The 15816-nt window shown below is 45.7% G+C and overlaps 1 protein-coding gene across 1 annotated transcript; it reads left to right on the top strand.

Moving 5' to 3' along the window:
- Positions 1-5073: 5073 nt before the first annotated feature.
- On the top strand, positions 5074-14305 carry PRDX3 (peroxiredoxin 3). The gene is made up of 7 exons (XM_069567274.1): positions 5074-5228; positions 6684-6819; positions 8453-8594; positions 9603-9738; positions 10607-10710; positions 12973-13138; positions 13448-14305. The coding sequence occupies exons 1-7, from the start codon at positions 5193-5195 to the stop codon at positions 13499-13501; spliced, it is 774 nt and encodes a 257-aa protein (XP_069423375.1). The 5' UTR covers positions 5074-5192; the 3' UTR covers positions 13502-14305.
- Positions 14306-15816: the final 1511 nt, after the last annotated feature.

The following is a 15816-nucleotide window of genomic DNA, read 5'->3' as shown; positions in this document are numbered from 1 at the left end:
TGAGGAATAGGTTTGCGGAGAGAAAGCAAGTATTTGGTCTTGTGTTTGTTGAGTTTGGGCTGAGTAAGAGATATCCGAGATGAGATGTTGGCAGGCTGGCTGGGAGACACCACTCTAAAAAGGGGGTAGGTGGCCTAGAGTTAGGAGGAGGATTTTTAGGGCAGTGGACTATTCTGTGTGATACTATAATGATGGATATACATCAGCACACATTTGTCCAGACCCATAGGATGTACAACAGCAGGGTGAACCCTAATGTAAACTCAGGGTGATCATGACATTATCGGTGTAGGTTCATGGATTGTAGCAAATATACCACCTTGGCAGATGGTCGAGGAGGCTGTGCAGGCAAGGAGCCAGAGAATACATGGGAAGTCTCTGGGCTTTCACTCTATTTTGCTCTGAAACTGCTCTAAAAAATACAGTCTATTGAGAACCTCCCTAGTGGTCCAGTGGTTAAGACCCCATGCTTCCCATGCAGGGGGCATCAGTTGGATCCCATGTGCCCTGCAGTGCATTCAAAAAAAATTTTTTTTAATATATATATATATACACACATGCACACACATATATATGTATAGTCTATTGAAAAAGGAGGCGGGGTGGGAATAGATGCATACACCCATGTTGAGTTGTGTCTGACTCTTTGCAACTCCAGGAACTGTTGCCCGCTAGGCTCCTCTGTCCATGAAACTTTCTAGGCAAGAATACTGGAGTGGGCTGCTGCTTCCTACGCCAGAGGATCTTCCTGACCCAGGGATCGGAAAAAAACCTGTGTTTTTTGAGTCTCCTGCACTGGCAGGCGGATTCTATACTACTCCTCCAGGGAACAGTTGGGGGACAGGCAATAAAGATAGCAAAGGAAAGACTCAGGAAAGGCTCAGAAGGAAGGCGAGGTGTGCTGGGGGCAGGACGGGAAGTCTCAGACTCAGAAAGGTGAAATAATCTGTGGGGTTCTGAACGGAGGACAGGTTGACTTCATCTGCTACTCGCTGCCGTGGAGCAGCCTGAGGTCAGGCAGTGGGAATTCAGGGATGAGGTTGTCCGGAGAGGCCTTTGCCAGGATACATGGCTCAGCATTGAGGGTGCATCTTCCTCAGAACCCAGGAGACAGCTGAATCTTGGGCCCTCATCAATAGGAAAAAAGGGGAAAGGCGAATGCTTTTAGCCATGGAAAGAGGAAGAACTCGGTAAAACCCAGAGTAATGTCTGCCATCTCTAATTGTAGCCCCGGTTACCAGAATATTAACTTGTGGTTCCAGGGAGGTATTTTCCTAATCATCATAAAAAAGTAGCATATATCTTTTCATTTGTCTTTCCCTCGTCTAGGTCCAAAAATTCTTCCCCCAAACTCAAAAAGGAGAATTTCAGTTATTTTCTATTCTTTTGGTAATGAAGACAAGTTCAGTTTGTCTTTTTCCTTTAGGGGAACAATCTATGTCCTTGTTGTGACAGCTAGAGAAAACTGAATAAAGAGATTTTTTTTTCCCCCCAGAATGAATGTGGAAAGAACGTTTTGGCCACTATGTCAGCCACTGATTATTCATTAGTTCGATGAACTTTTTCTGAGCATTTATGAGCCAGGTACTAGCGTAAGCACGGTGGCCACAGAGCTGAGTAAGATACGAGCTCTACTCTCACGAAGTTCACAGTATGGTTAAGATCTAGACAAGACTGTATATGTGCGTGTGTTTTCAGTTGCTGAGTTGTGTCCGACCCTTTGGGGCCCCATGGACTGTAGCCCACTCAGCTCCTCTGTCCTTGGGATTTCTCATGCAAGAATACTGGAGTGGGTTGCTACTTCCTGCTCCAGGGGATCTTCCTGACCCAGGGATTGAACCTATGTCTCCTGTGTCTCCTGCATTGTGGGTAAATTCTTTACCTGCTGAGCCATCAGGGAAGCCCCAGACAAGACTATCGGGAATCCCAGCATGATGTATCAAGAGTGAGAATGAGAAATGAGAATGAGAAATGAGAATGAGAAAAGCTTTCTAGGTACCTTCGAGGTTTCTCTAACAACCCATGGGGGAGGTAGTCAGAGAAGGGTTGGCAGAACAGTACTCAAATATCAATTCCAACTAAGGTTATCTTTTCTTGGAATGAACAAATGGAGGACTCTGCTTATCTTCCCAGAGGATGTCTTTGGCTCTAGCCAAAGATTAGCTGAAAGACACTCACTTTGCAATTTCTGAACAGCATATTGAAAGGCTTTGGTGTGAAATTCCTTCTGGGCCTCTGGGCTGGAGATTCTAGGGTACTTCATTCTTTTCAGGACCAGGGAGATAAGCTTTAGACAAAGATTAGCAGACCAATGTGTCCAGTGAGGAGTTCTCCATTCTCATCGTTCCCCAGTCAATGAATCCTTATGTGACTTGAGGCAAGCTGCTGAACCACAGGCAACTGCTTCAGCTTTCTATTTGGAAAAGAAGTGATAAGCAGTGAAAAGTCTCCAGGAGCCAAAAGACCTGGGAACTGGGCATCTATGTGGACCCTGTAGGGGTTCCCAGGTGGCACTCGTGGTAAAGAACCCTCCTGCCAATGCAGGAGACATGAGAGTGGGGTTTGATCCTTGGGTCAGAAGATCCCCTGGAGGAGGGCTTGGCAGCCCACTCCAGTATTCTTGTCTGGAGAATCCCATGGACAGAGGAGTCTGGAGGGCTACAGTCCATAGAGTTGCAAAGAGTCAGACACAACTGAAGTGACTTAGCACGCACGCACGTTGGACCTGTAAGCAGATAGGGTAGGGGTTCCCTGGAGAAAGAGAACCAGGCATGACTTTCTCGATGTAAGAAAAGCCATTTTTGGCCTAAGCTATTTTTGTGATCTAAGGCTGGCCACAGTGCTGTCCTTGAACAGGTCTTAGTAATTTATGATCTAAAGGGAACAAAAGAATGCAGAAGCAAATGACTTTATCAGGCAATAGAAGTAACTATAGCAAGGATACTTCAGTTATAAACACTTTCAGGTCTGTTTCAATGATAAAGATTGGCCTGAAGTGTTCAACCACCAGATCACTGGAACCTGAACAATGAATGATATTGACCTTTTCTGACCCTCGTAACTTCAATCAACTAAAGCCTGGATTCCATCTATCACCCAAGCCCCTTCATGCATATCCACATACCCTTAGCTTGAAACTTCCCTAATTTTGCTATTTAAGGAGACAATGCTTTGGAAAATATCTCCTTACTTAGGACTTCCCCAGTGGTCCAGTTGCTAAGACTCTGCACTCCCAATGCAGGGGAACCAGGTTCGATCCCTGGTCAGGGAACTAGATAGATCCCACATGCTGTAACTAAGAGTTTGAATGTCTCAATGAATATGGAAGATACTGTGTGCCACAAGTAAGACATGGCACAGACAAAGAAATATTAAAAAAAAATCTTACTTGTTGCAAGTAATAAATCCTTCCCTTTCCTGATCTTCGCCTAGGTTGTGTCGTTTGGTTCCACACCCACCAACCCAGTTTGGAAAATACCACTTGGGATCTACATTTTATCACACTTACTTGATTTTTATCTTGTTTGATGAACATGCTTCAAAGTACCATGCTCACCACTGAGCACTTGGCTTTACTAATCAGCAGAAAATATATGTTAAATTTGTCTTAATTCTCCCAATTTTGGCAAGAGAAGCCAAAATGGAAGCCCACACATCATCCCAAAGATTTTTCAGGACAACAAAACCTTGATGTGTCTGACCCACTTGGCTTATTGGTGGTGGTGGTTTAGTTGCTAAGACGTGTCTGACTCTTGCAATCCCATGGTCTGCAGCCTGCCAGACTCCTCTGTCGATGGGATTCTCCAGACAAGAAGACTGGAGTAGGTTGCCATTTCCTTCTTCAGCTTGGCTTACTAACAGAAAAACTGCATTAATGATTTTTTAAAGGACATTTATTATTTATTTGACTGCACCAAGTCTTAGTTGCAGCATGCAAACTCTTAGTTGAGTCAAGTAGGCTCTAGTTCCCTGACCCCAGATGGAACCCCCAGCCCCTGCACTGGGAGCACCAAGTCTCAGCCACTGAGAAGTCCCTGAAATTGCACTCATGATTAATTACATTCAAAAGCAGAGACATTAGTTTGCCAACAAAGGTCCGTCTAGTCAAGGCTATGGTTTTTCCAGTAGTCATGTATGGATGTGAGAGTTGGACTGTGAAGAGGGCTGAGCACCAAAGAATTGATGCTTTTGAACTGTGGTGTTAGAGAAGACTCTTGAGAGTTCCTTGGACTTCAAGGAGATCCAACCAGTCCATCCTAAAGGAGATCAGTCCTGGGTGTTCATTGGGAGTACTGATGCTAAAGCTGAAACTCCAGTACTTTGGCCACCTCATGCGAAGAGTTGACTCATTGGAAAAGACTCTGATGCTGGGAGGGATTGGGGGCAGAAGGAGAAGGGGACGACAGAGGATGAGATGGCTGGATGGCATCACCGACTTAATGGATGTGAGTTTGAGTGAACTCTAGGAGTTGGTGATGGACAGGAAGGCCTGGCGTGCTGCAATTCATAGGGTCGCAAAGAGTTGGACACGACTGAGCAACTGAACTGAACTGAACTGAACTAGAAGCCAGAAGTCTCTACCTCCAGCCAAAATAGGAAAGGGAGCCTTTTATACTAACAGTAATCCACAGGTTCACAGTTCAGTCAGTTCAGTCGCTCAGTCGTGTCCGACTCTTTGCGACCCTATGAATTGCAGCACGCCAGGCCTCCCTGTCCATCACCAACTCCGGGAGTTCACTCAAACTCATGTCCACTGAGTCGATGATCCCATCTACAACCATCTCATCCTCTGTCGTCCCCTTCTCCTCCTGTCTTCAATCTTTGCCAGCATCGGGGTCTTTTCAAATGAGTCAGTTCTTAAATCAGTAGCAAATATGGAAATATCTATCTTCCCACCCTGGATTGGATCTTTTTAGCCTGGGGCGACAGAGGCAAAGTATCGCTTTCCCAAGCATGAAGCTACTTAGGAGTTTTAACAGGACTTAATCCTCTGGGTGGGATCGAGGGACCCCACAACCGAGAAGTGTATCAGGCAGAGGGCCCCTAAACCGACCAGAAGGTCGTAGCTCTTCCACGCCGCGTCTCCGGCGCGGGCCTGCTCCTGCCCGCCGAGGCCACGCCCCTGGCCACGCCCCGAAGGCCCCGCCTCCTCTACGTCTCTGTCTTCCCCGCGGGTCCCCTGCACACCGAAGATGGCGGCCGCGGCGGGAAGGTTGCTCCGGGCTTCGGTGAGTGGCTGCCTGCGGGGCCCAGGCGCGGAGACCCTGCGGTGGCTTCGAGAACGTGCTTCCCAAGTGGGGTGCCGCTTCCCTTGGCCTGGGAGCCTTTCACCCTGCTTGGAGGATGTCAGAGGGTAATGGACCAGGGGCCGCCTCCTCTAAGGCAGGCTCCCCGCGCCTGCGCAGAGTCGCCCTTCACCCCCGCCCCCACCCCCACCCCCGGCCTTGCGTTCCAGTTTCCAAATCCCTCTTCTTTCCCAGTGGTGGACCCCAGTCCACTCTCTGCCTAAGCACCTGGCTCTGGATGTAGGCGACCTGTCCCCTGGTCCCGGTTCTATAAATGACTCTATGACCTTGGGCCATTGCCTTCTTTTCCAAACCTCAGATAACTTCCTTACCTTAGCATGTAGACTGCCTACCCCAAGGGTTTCCGTGAGCATCCCCTTAAATGCTGGATGGACACCAACATGCCAAAGTAATCAAAGTCCTGGAGAGCCAAAGGCTCTTGGCTGCTCGCCCTCCCCTTTCTCGTGGTGGGGTTCCACCCAGACTCTTTGTTCTCGAGTCACGCTGGACCCTGAACGTTGAGCAAACGTTTCACTTGACCCCTGTCAGACACCCAGAGGCTGAACTTTGCTGTTTGTTTCTCTGTGGGCCAGAACGGCCTTGTCTTTTCCAAGGGAAAACCTTGACATGGTAGAACATGCTCAGCGTAGCTGCTGGTAAAGAGCTTAATACACAGAGCCTGGCCAGTCTCCTGGTCTGAGTGCTCGGGGTTCCTTTTAAAAACATGGAATTTTCATATTCTTGTAATTTCCCTCTACCTTTCAGTCTTCTGTTTCCCATTAATAAATATGTGTCGATTTGGCCAAAAAGTTCATTCAGGTTAAACCCAAATGAACTTTCTGGCCAACCCGGTAATTATATATGTATATGGTATATACATATACAGTCAACCACTGGATCTCCAGGGAATTCCCTATATTTTTTTTTAAATAAAATTACATTTTGAAGTATGCATCATGATATAAGTAATGAAATAAGTACTGTAGTCAAACTAATTAACATCTCTTCACGTGGTTAGCCTTTGTGTGTGTGATGAGTGCATCTGTCTACTCTGTTACAATAATAATACTCTCTTATTTCCAACTTCAATACAGTATTATTAAGTATAGTCAACCTGCTTGTACATTAGATCTCTAGACTTACTCATCCTCCGTAACTGCAACGTTGTACCCTTGACCAGCATCTCCCTGTCTTCCCAGTCTCCTTTACAGTCTTAAAGGATAAGAAAGCAGAAGGGAGTTTCAAGAACGTGTAGACTCAATCCATGCTTTTGCAGTTTGGAGTTTTTGTTCATAGGAATAAGGCCAGCAGAGGCCACTACTGGCCTGATGCCCTTTCAGCAGGGTTTCAGCCGCCATTCTGGGAATACGTTCTGATATAAAGTGTTTTTCTTTTTAGCTCTTCCGACATGTGAGTGCCATTCCTTGGGGCATTTCTGCCTCTGCAGCCCTTAGGCCTGCTGCTTCTCGAAGAATGTGCTTGACAAATGCATTGTGGTCTGGTTCTGATCAAGCAAAATTCTCCTTTAGCACCAGTAAGTGTTGTTATGCTTTGGTTTGAACCAGATAATGGAAACATTTATCACCTCTGAACAGGAGCTCTGAACTATGGCCATATATTAGACTCATGCGGGGAGTTTTTACTGTTGTACCACTTTCTTAGTCCCACTCCAAACAAATTAAGTCAGTCTTGGGGGTGGGACCAGAACATCGTGTGTTTTGTGCAGCCAAGGGTTGCAACTCACTTAGGCAGCCTGTCACATTTCCTTGTTGACTCCAGAGCTTTTAATTCCCTGGGTCGAGGAACATGAAAGGAGGGTGGGGACAGTCAGAGGTCTCTGGGCCTGCTGTGTGTGAAAGGTGTGAGCTGACTGGGGACGGACTGTGCAGCCACTCCGGAGGCTTTAGGATTCAGACCTGCATGGCCACGTTAGGCCAATCTGTTGGACTCCTCCATGATCTGAGTGGCACACAGCTGTTTCCTGAGATTTATACTCCATTCTAAAGTATGAGATTTGCTCGGCACAGCCTCAGATAATGAGTGACATTTGAAGAGGCCTCCTTTAGGTTTGTCCCACCTTTTAAAAAGACTATTTAACTTGTATTGGTTGCGGGGGGTGGGGGTGGGGGATGTACTTTAGCAAAACCTTTGTTTGTTGGTGAAGTGTTCTAAAAAAATTTAGTTTTCTCGGAGCTTTAAGGAATTTCTGGTATCAGCTTGATGACATGAGTTTAACTTTCCTTGTCACTTGTCCCAAACCCCAGCTCCCAGTAGCTCCTCCTGTCTCTGAAGCCAGGCATCTTGACACCTGGCCTCCTTTGTCCTGCCTTCCCAGCCTGAAGCCTGGCCTCTGCAGTCCTGACACAGCTCTTGCATCCTTTCCTTTCTTTCTGTCCCCTCTGCCGTACCTTGCCCGCCTCACCGCTCAATAGATAGGTGCAGTCACCTCCTAACATCAGGCTCTCCCTGCTCCTCTCACTCTCCCCTGCCCGACTAATCTTCCTAAGAACAGCCAACGCATCACCCAGCTCCTGCACAGAAGCCTCCAGTGATTCCTTTATCTCTCCTTTGAAGAACAGACTCATCCATCTGATATATAAGGGCCCTCTCAGCGTGGCCTTCCAGCATCCTTGCTCTGTCCCCCATGCGTCTTCCTTCCATGCATACCTGTTCTCTACATCAAGCAAACTGCTACCGCCCATTCCCCACACCTGCCCTGCTCCTTCCTTTGTGCCATCCGCCCTGGTCTTGGCAAAAATCCAGACCGTGCTTAGAACCCACCTTCAGGCTCATTGGTCCTTAATTCTATGTTCATCCATCCCTACACTCTCCTGTCTTCTTTTATCTATTTATTTGCCTTTTGGTCGCACCTTATGGCACGTGGGATCTTAGTTTCCCGATTAGGGAGCACACTGATGTCCCCTGAAGCAGGAACTGAGTCTTAACCGCTGGACTCCCAGGGAATTCCCTCCTGTCTCTTTAGTTTCCATAGCACTTTGAATTAGTGTACAGTCTAGACCTATGGAAAGAGAAACAGTTTTGTAAGATGTACAATTAAACTGAACCTTTTAATTATATTACTGATTACTGGGAGAGGTTTGAGTAAAATCGGATAAGTAGTTGGTTTAACGAATGAACTATATGCATGTTTTGGGGGTATTTTTCAGGTTCCTCATACCGTGCCCCCGCCGTCACCCAGCACGCACCCTATTTTAAGGGTACAGCTGTTGTCAGCGGAGAGTTCAAAGAAATTAGCCTTGATGACTTTAAGGGGAAATATTTGGTGCTCTTCTTCTATCCTTTGGATTTGTAAGTGTATTTTCTGTGATGCTGTAACATCATTCTGCGAGCAAGCGAAGATCGCTGCCTTCCCACTGACACTGCCTATCTTTACTCTTGTCAAGGGGAGGGTTATTGCTGACTCTGTCACTGATGGTCTTGTTGATACAGCTTGCATCTGTAGTTAATTCACAAGAGATAAGTATAGGGGGTGGAGTGGCATTCCTTCTAATGGGTTTTAATATGGCTTTTTTTTTTAAGATGTAGGTATGTGTGTATTGGCTGTAGTGGGACTTAGGTGCTGCACGTGGGCTTTCTTTAGTTGTGGTGAGCGGGGGCTTCTCTCTTGCAGTGCTTGGGCTTCTCATTGGAGTGGTTTCTCGTGCGGCGGAGCAAGAGCTCTAGGGCGCATGGGCTTCAGTAGTTGCAGAATGTAGGCTGAGTAGTTGCGGCTCCTGGGTTCTAGAGCGCAGGCTCAATACTTGCAGGATACGGGCTTAGCTGCTCTGTGGCATGTGGGATCTGGGATCAGGGATCGAACCTATGTCCCTTGTACTGCAAGGAGATTCTTACCCGCTGGACCACCAGAGAAGCCCTGTGGCTCTTGCTTAATGGCTCTGCAGCCCGGGAACTGTATTACTAAACCCACGTGCCCTCGAGCCTACGTTCTACTCTGAAGTGGTGGTTCCTGTAAGCCTGTCAGGGAGGAAGTTTCCTCTGGTCTGGGGGAAATGAGAAAAGTAAGGATAATAAAATGAATTTTCTCATGAAGCTACTTATTTAAATAAAAATGTGTCTTTATTCTTGGAGTATGTCTCTGCCACCCTTATATTTTGATATGATTCTTAAAATAGTTGGTTAATTTTTTTTTTTTTTAACTGGAGTATCATTGTGACCAGGAGTTCAGTGAGGACGATTAACCCTTTTGCCTTTTTCTCCTTTAAGAAAATAGAACTACTCTCTAGACAACTGTTGTTCAGATTTTAAAAGTCTTCTAAAAAAAATTCTCTGATGAGAATTCCTGCCCTTTTTCCCTAGCACCTTTGTGTGTCCTACAGAAATTATTGCTTTCAGTGACAAAGCCAATGAATTCCATGATGTGAACTGTGAAGTTGTTGCAGTGTCGGTGGACTCCCACTTCAGCCACTTGGCCTGGATAAACACGCCGAGGAAGGTACACGCATACCCACACTGCCTCTGCGCTTGTGAGCTTAGAAACTGCTGGGTCCCATGAAAGACCAGCCTAGAAGTTGTTAAAGCATGACTAGTCTGAAATGGGCTGTCAGTCCTAACCTACTGGCAGATTCTGTTACGCTCTATCCATGTCTCCTGTAACATTGCATGTATTTACTCCTCGCTACACTTGTATTTTCCAACCAGTAACAGAGAACAGACTCAGCAGGACAGGGGAAACAGCTGGATTCCATTGTCTCCCCTCTTCACCTGGACCCTGTAGATCCCTGGACCCTGTAGATCCCCAGACCCTGTAGATCCCCAGACCCTGTAGATCCCCATACCCTGTAGGCAGGTGGGACAGTGGTTAAGTTCTCTGATTTTACTCTTCTGCATGATCAGTATTCTTGCCTCAAAACTTGCTTGGGAGAATCAGTTTCTAGCTATGATGTTGGACTATCAAATATCAAATTAGTCAAAGTATTCTTTTTTTAAATTATTATTCCATCTTTATGTTTCAGAAATGAATCTTCAACCAAAAGGATACTTTAAGAATTAGAAAAGTCTGTAGTATTCGGTGGGTTTAAATCCTGCCTCTGCCCCTTTCTAGCTGGGACCTGGAGCAAGTTGCTCAACCTGTGTGTGCCTCAGTTTCATCATCTGTAAAATGGTGATGATGATAGTAGCTACTCCGGGTTGCCGGAGGAGGAAGTGAGGCAGTAGAGCATCTTCTCCTCTTAGAAGCAGCACTCGGCCCGCTGTGGGTGCTCAGTTCCTGCTGTCTGGTGTTGGTCAGTCGTCCTGTTACCTGGCTGAGGAGGCTGTGGGAGCCACAGTGTAACCGCTAGCCTTATTTGTATTTTTATCAGAATGGTGGTTTGGGCCATATGAACATCGCACTCTTGTCAGATTTGACCAAACAGATTGCCCGAGACTATGGTGTGCTGTTAGAAGGTCCTGGCCTTGCACTACGGTAAGATCCATTTCGTATGAACTTAAAATTGTTTTTTGTGTTTAGCATTATCATACTTCACAGGGAATTTACAGAAGCCTGGGTAGGGAATTTTTAGAACCCCAAACCCTTATTTTGTCTTTTATTGTAATAAGCATCAGTGGATGCCTCCTGTGAGGGTTGGCAGTCTTTCAGAAATGACTGTGATATGTGTGCCCCCTGCATCTCCCTGGGCCTGTTTCTGAAGAAGGATATCATACCCTTTTAAAATATATATATATTTTTATTTTATTTGGCTGCACCAGGTCTTAGTGGCAGCACATGGGATCTAGTTCCTTGACCAGGGATTGAACCAGGGCCCCCTACATTGGGGAATGCAGAGTCTTAGCCCCTGGACCACCACGGAAGTCGCCAGTACCATATCTTATGGTCACACTGCTTCACTCTTCCTGACCACGTGGGAGCCACTCCTCGCAGTGAAGCCATCAGACTGCTTAGAGATCGGGGGGCGGGGGGCAGAGGGAGCCGGCAAGGGTAGGAGTCAGTTTCCTGGTATGGTTGGTATCTTGTACAGCGCTAGAACTGGACCAGAGTTTGAATTTAAGCTCAGCTGCTCAATAGCTGTGTATGACTTTGAGCAAGATATTTAACCTCTTTGAGTCCCTTTCTCCCCATAATTAAAATGAGAATGTACCTCCTGGGTTGGTTGTGAGGATTGAGTAACGTGAGGCAGCTACAGAGTTTGTGCCACAGGTCCTTGTAGCTGTTGTGAGCCCCGTCCCAGACCTTCCACCTTCCTGGGTGGGACGAGAACCTAGGCGTCATGATGGCTGCTGATGAAGGAGGGACAGGACAGAACTTGACCACCAGGACACAAGTGAGGATCCTACTTTGAAGGGCCTCACAGTTTTGTTGGGGGCTGGCTTGAACCTGCCCACCCTTGTACCTGATCTTCCGCCTGCTGGGGGTACACTGGAATTTTGGCTCTGGAACCACCTGGGAACTTGGGCCTTTTGACTCCAAGGAGATTACTGCCTTCCTTTAATAAATGGAAGCCTAGCTCTGACAGCATTGGCAAGGGAAGGAGAAGAGTCCTGGTGTTTTCCTCCCAGAATCCCCTGTAGCGTCTCACAAACTTTGTAGTTACCTCCCTACTGGTTTTACTGTTAGGACTGACAAAGGGAGAGGGGTCGAGTCTGGCTTGTAAGATAAGCCCTTCTTTCTGGAGACTGTGCTGTGGGCCCATCTCCAGCCCAGCTCTCCGTTTCCGCATCTACGCGGTGGACTCCAGCTTGGCTGCACCCAGAAGGAACACGCGCCAGGGCCCCTTAGCCTCAGAGCCTAGACCCGCTAAGTCCAGGCCCAGGGAGGGAGAACCTTTTTATCTTCTGACTTTTTTCTAACTTGCCTTTTTCCTGAGTGATCAATGTTTGGGATGCCACACCCTTTTAAAGATGGACTGTTAGAAACCTCTTGAGTGTTATGACCTCTGCATAAGTCAGAGTATCACCCTCACCTGTGTAGAAGATAAGCACAGACCCGAGGGTGGTGGGTTACCTCATTACATTGCTGCTAAGTGACTGTGATGGGCTTGGACAATCTGTGGATCAAAATAAGAACTGTAAGTGATTGAAACACATCAAATATATTTAAATCCAAGGTTTGAAGAATTCCAGGAATCCAGTTCATTATTTTGAAAACTTAATAATGGAAGAGTACTAAGCACTCATTCTGTCTTTCCTATATAAACTGTACCTCAGGGTAGCGAAAAATAAACAAAAGTGATGGGATTGTTTTCCTTTAGATTTCTGCTTTGCCTAGACTTAAGGCCAGTAAATTTTCCCATGGGATTTTCTCCCCGATACTCAATTCACTCATGTATTTATAGAATACAGATAAAATACATCTCTGTCCCTTCTCAATCGCCTATGGTTTCTTGCCAAGATTTGATACAGCTGCCCAAAGAATGCTTACTGCATCACTAATGAGAAGTCTTTGCTCTGTGTAGTTCAGTGACCTTCAGATACTGTGAGACATCCTGGTCAAATCTGTGAATGTGAACACACCGCCTGTTTTCCGTGGTGGCCTAGTCCAGTCGTATCTTTGTTAAAGCATCTGTCATCAGTAAGAGATGATAAGCTTTCTGTACAAGGAAAACCTGGTTTTTAAGCACATGATAGAGTTTAATAAATGCTCTATCAAGGAGAATTAAAGGCAGAGTAGAAGTAGAGTCTTCTAGCTCTGGTGATGTTGATATTCTGATGAGGATGAATCTTTATGCAGCGGTCTCTTCATAATTGACCCCAATGGAGTCATCAAGCATCTGAGCGTTAATGATCTCCCAGTGGGCCGAAGCGTGGAAGAGACCCTCCGCTTGGTGAAGGCGTTCCAGTTTGTGGAAACCCATGGAGAAGTCTGCCCGGCCAACTGGACACCCGAGTCTCCTACAGTAGGTTTCTTTCCCCAAAGCAATGGGAGCCCAGCCAAGAGGGTCCCAGGTCCTCACTGCCTCAAGGGCTGCTGGCCTGGAATATCCACGTTGGAGCAAGGGTGGAGGTGGTGTGCAAATGCGTGAAGCTGCTGCAGGTGGGGGTGGGACCAGGCCCCAGGAATGCTGTTCATGTCAGTTTCATCCATGTATTTTAAAGGAAACAGACCAATCTTTTAAGTTAAAGAACTGTAGGTTAAAAATTGGGGTCCTTCGGCTCCCTTTTGAGATCATGAAGTCACTTACAGTGAAATGCTTTTGTATTTTCAGATCAAGCCCCATCCAACTGCTTCCAGAGAATATTTTGAGAAGGTAAATCAGTAGACCATCCCGTGCACACCTGCAGCTTCCCACACCAGAAAAGAACCACAGTGGGAACTCACTTGTAGCTTTTCAAAGATTAGTATTTATAGCAGGCAAAAAAAAAAAACAAACCCAACGATGCTTATATTCATAAATAGTATTACTCTAAATGTTTTGTTTTTGTAATGTTGGCCAAGGCTTTTAAAATGTTTTCAGTTACTAATGTCATGAGTCCAAGGCAAGGTGTGGATGGATGGCTAGTTTCTACAGAGTGTGTATGTAGTTCAGCTGTTTCTTGAATCATGTCTTCAATGGGAAAAGGAAACAGATCTCTTTCCTCAGCCTTACTTGAACCTTTGTGTATACCAGAGTAGTATGACAGGTATTGAAAAACTTCTGATCAAGGGTCCTGAAATTTTCCTCTTGAATTTCTTTGTATTAAACTGAATTTTCTTTAAAGAACATAGTTTTAAGTTGTTAGTATCAGTGATCTAATTTAACACTTGGCAATGAATGTATGGTTGAAGGAAATGTGAATCATGTTTTTTAAAAAAAAACACAGTGGCAAAGTGACTTAACTGATCATGCATGTTCCCCATTCCTGAGATTTATAGTTTATATAGTTATTTTGCTTACTTTGTTAGCTGACTTAGTGTCTGCATACATTTCTAATATTGATTGGGTATAATTAGAAAGGATATTTATTGAATCCAGGGATTGCAGTATGAATTTGAATCATTCATGAATTTGAATTATTGTAATTATTTTCTTTCTTGAAGTGTTTCATGTAAAAAATATAATAAAAAATAAACATATTTTAAAATACTTGGATTTTTAACACCGTTAATTCTTGCTTCAGCTTACTTATATTGTGGGGCTCTCTAGTTTTCCTTCTCTGATTATATCAACAGACATTTATTGAGCATTTAATTCACTGGCTATAAAGATGAATAAGATGCTGGCTCCACATCCAAGGAACTGGACAAAAGAAATATGGAAGCATTTATTCATTTCAATGGTTTCCCTAGTGGCTCAGATGGTAAAGAATCTGCCTATAATGTGGGAGACGTAGGTTCAGTCCCTGGGTTGGAAAGATCCCCTAGAGAAGGGAATGACTACCCACTCCGGTATTCTTGCCTGGAGAATTCCATGGGCTGAGGAGCCTGGCAGGCTAGAGTCAAATCCTGGAGTGCCTACTATATGCTAGGTACTATTTTGGAGGCAGAATGAACAAAAAAGACATAACTCTTCCTTTTTGCACTTACATTGTAGAGGGAATAAACAATAACATTACATAAAATGTCTGGAAGGACAATAAAGTGGAACAAGGAACTAGAGCAGAGACGTGCAGGTATTTTAATAGGGTTTCAAGGAATCAATCTCTCCAGGTCTGTTTTCTCATGCAAAATGAGCACTGTAATTGTACCTACCTTAGGGTTTTGTGTCAAATAAGATAAAACATGTAGGAGGTGAGGGAGTTGCAGGGATAAAAAGGTTCTAGGCAAAGCGAATGACAGGTGCAAAGGCCCTGAGGCAAGAGTGGACTTGGGGTGGGTGAAGAAGGACCATGTGACTGGACCTGTGAAGGAGGAGAATGGTAATGGGGGGCCCAGAGTGCTTTATGGGTAAACTAAGGACTTCGGATTCTATTCTGAGATGGGAAATGGCAGAAATGTTTTGAGAAGAGTTACATCATCTTGTTCTTAGAGGATCACTCTGGCTCCTTTGTTAAGACTAGACCCCTTAACAGTGCAGAGAGGAAAGCAGGTCAGCTGGGCTGGATTTGTGACATACTTGGAGTAGAGCCAGCAGGATAATACAGATGTGCTAAATACTTCGGTGCAATAGATGCATTCCGGGGAACTCTGAGGAGGGGGACCCCTTACCTGGCTATGGGCATCAAGAAAGTCTTCCTGGAGGAGGAGATGAAGTCTTGGAGATACGAAAAAGTGACCTGTGGGAGCGGAGAGGCCACATGGGCCTGAAGAAAACCATGAACTACTCTCATATTCCAGGAGGGGAAGTCAAAGGGGGCAAAGGCCAACTGGCTGCAAGTGGCCCAGACTGAGCACGTCCTGTGGACCCAGCACTGCTAGGGCTTTCACATGTCTTCTCTCACTGGACCAACAACAAAAACACAACAGATACAATTATTGTCATCATTTTACAGATGAGAAAGTAGACTTGAAGATACTGACTTGACCAGGGTCACACAACCAAGTATTCCATGGCACCAGGTCCCTAACCTAGGACTCCTGAGGAGCCCCCTGAACACCCTCAACATCCAGCCTTCCACAAACACACATAACCCTCACACACCCCAGTGCTGCGGAAGT

This window comes from Ovis canadensis, chromosome 22, assembly GCF_042477335.2.
Source record: "Ovis canadensis isolate MfBH-ARS-UI-01 breed Bighorn chromosome 22, ARS-UI_OviCan_v2, whole genome shotgun sequence".
Classification (NCBI taxonomy): Eukaryota; Metazoa; Chordata; class Mammalia; order Artiodactyla; family Bovidae; genus Ovis; species Ovis canadensis.
The sequence above is the reverse complement of the archived record's forward strand: the minus strand, read 5'-3'. Positions and strand labels throughout refer to the sequence as shown.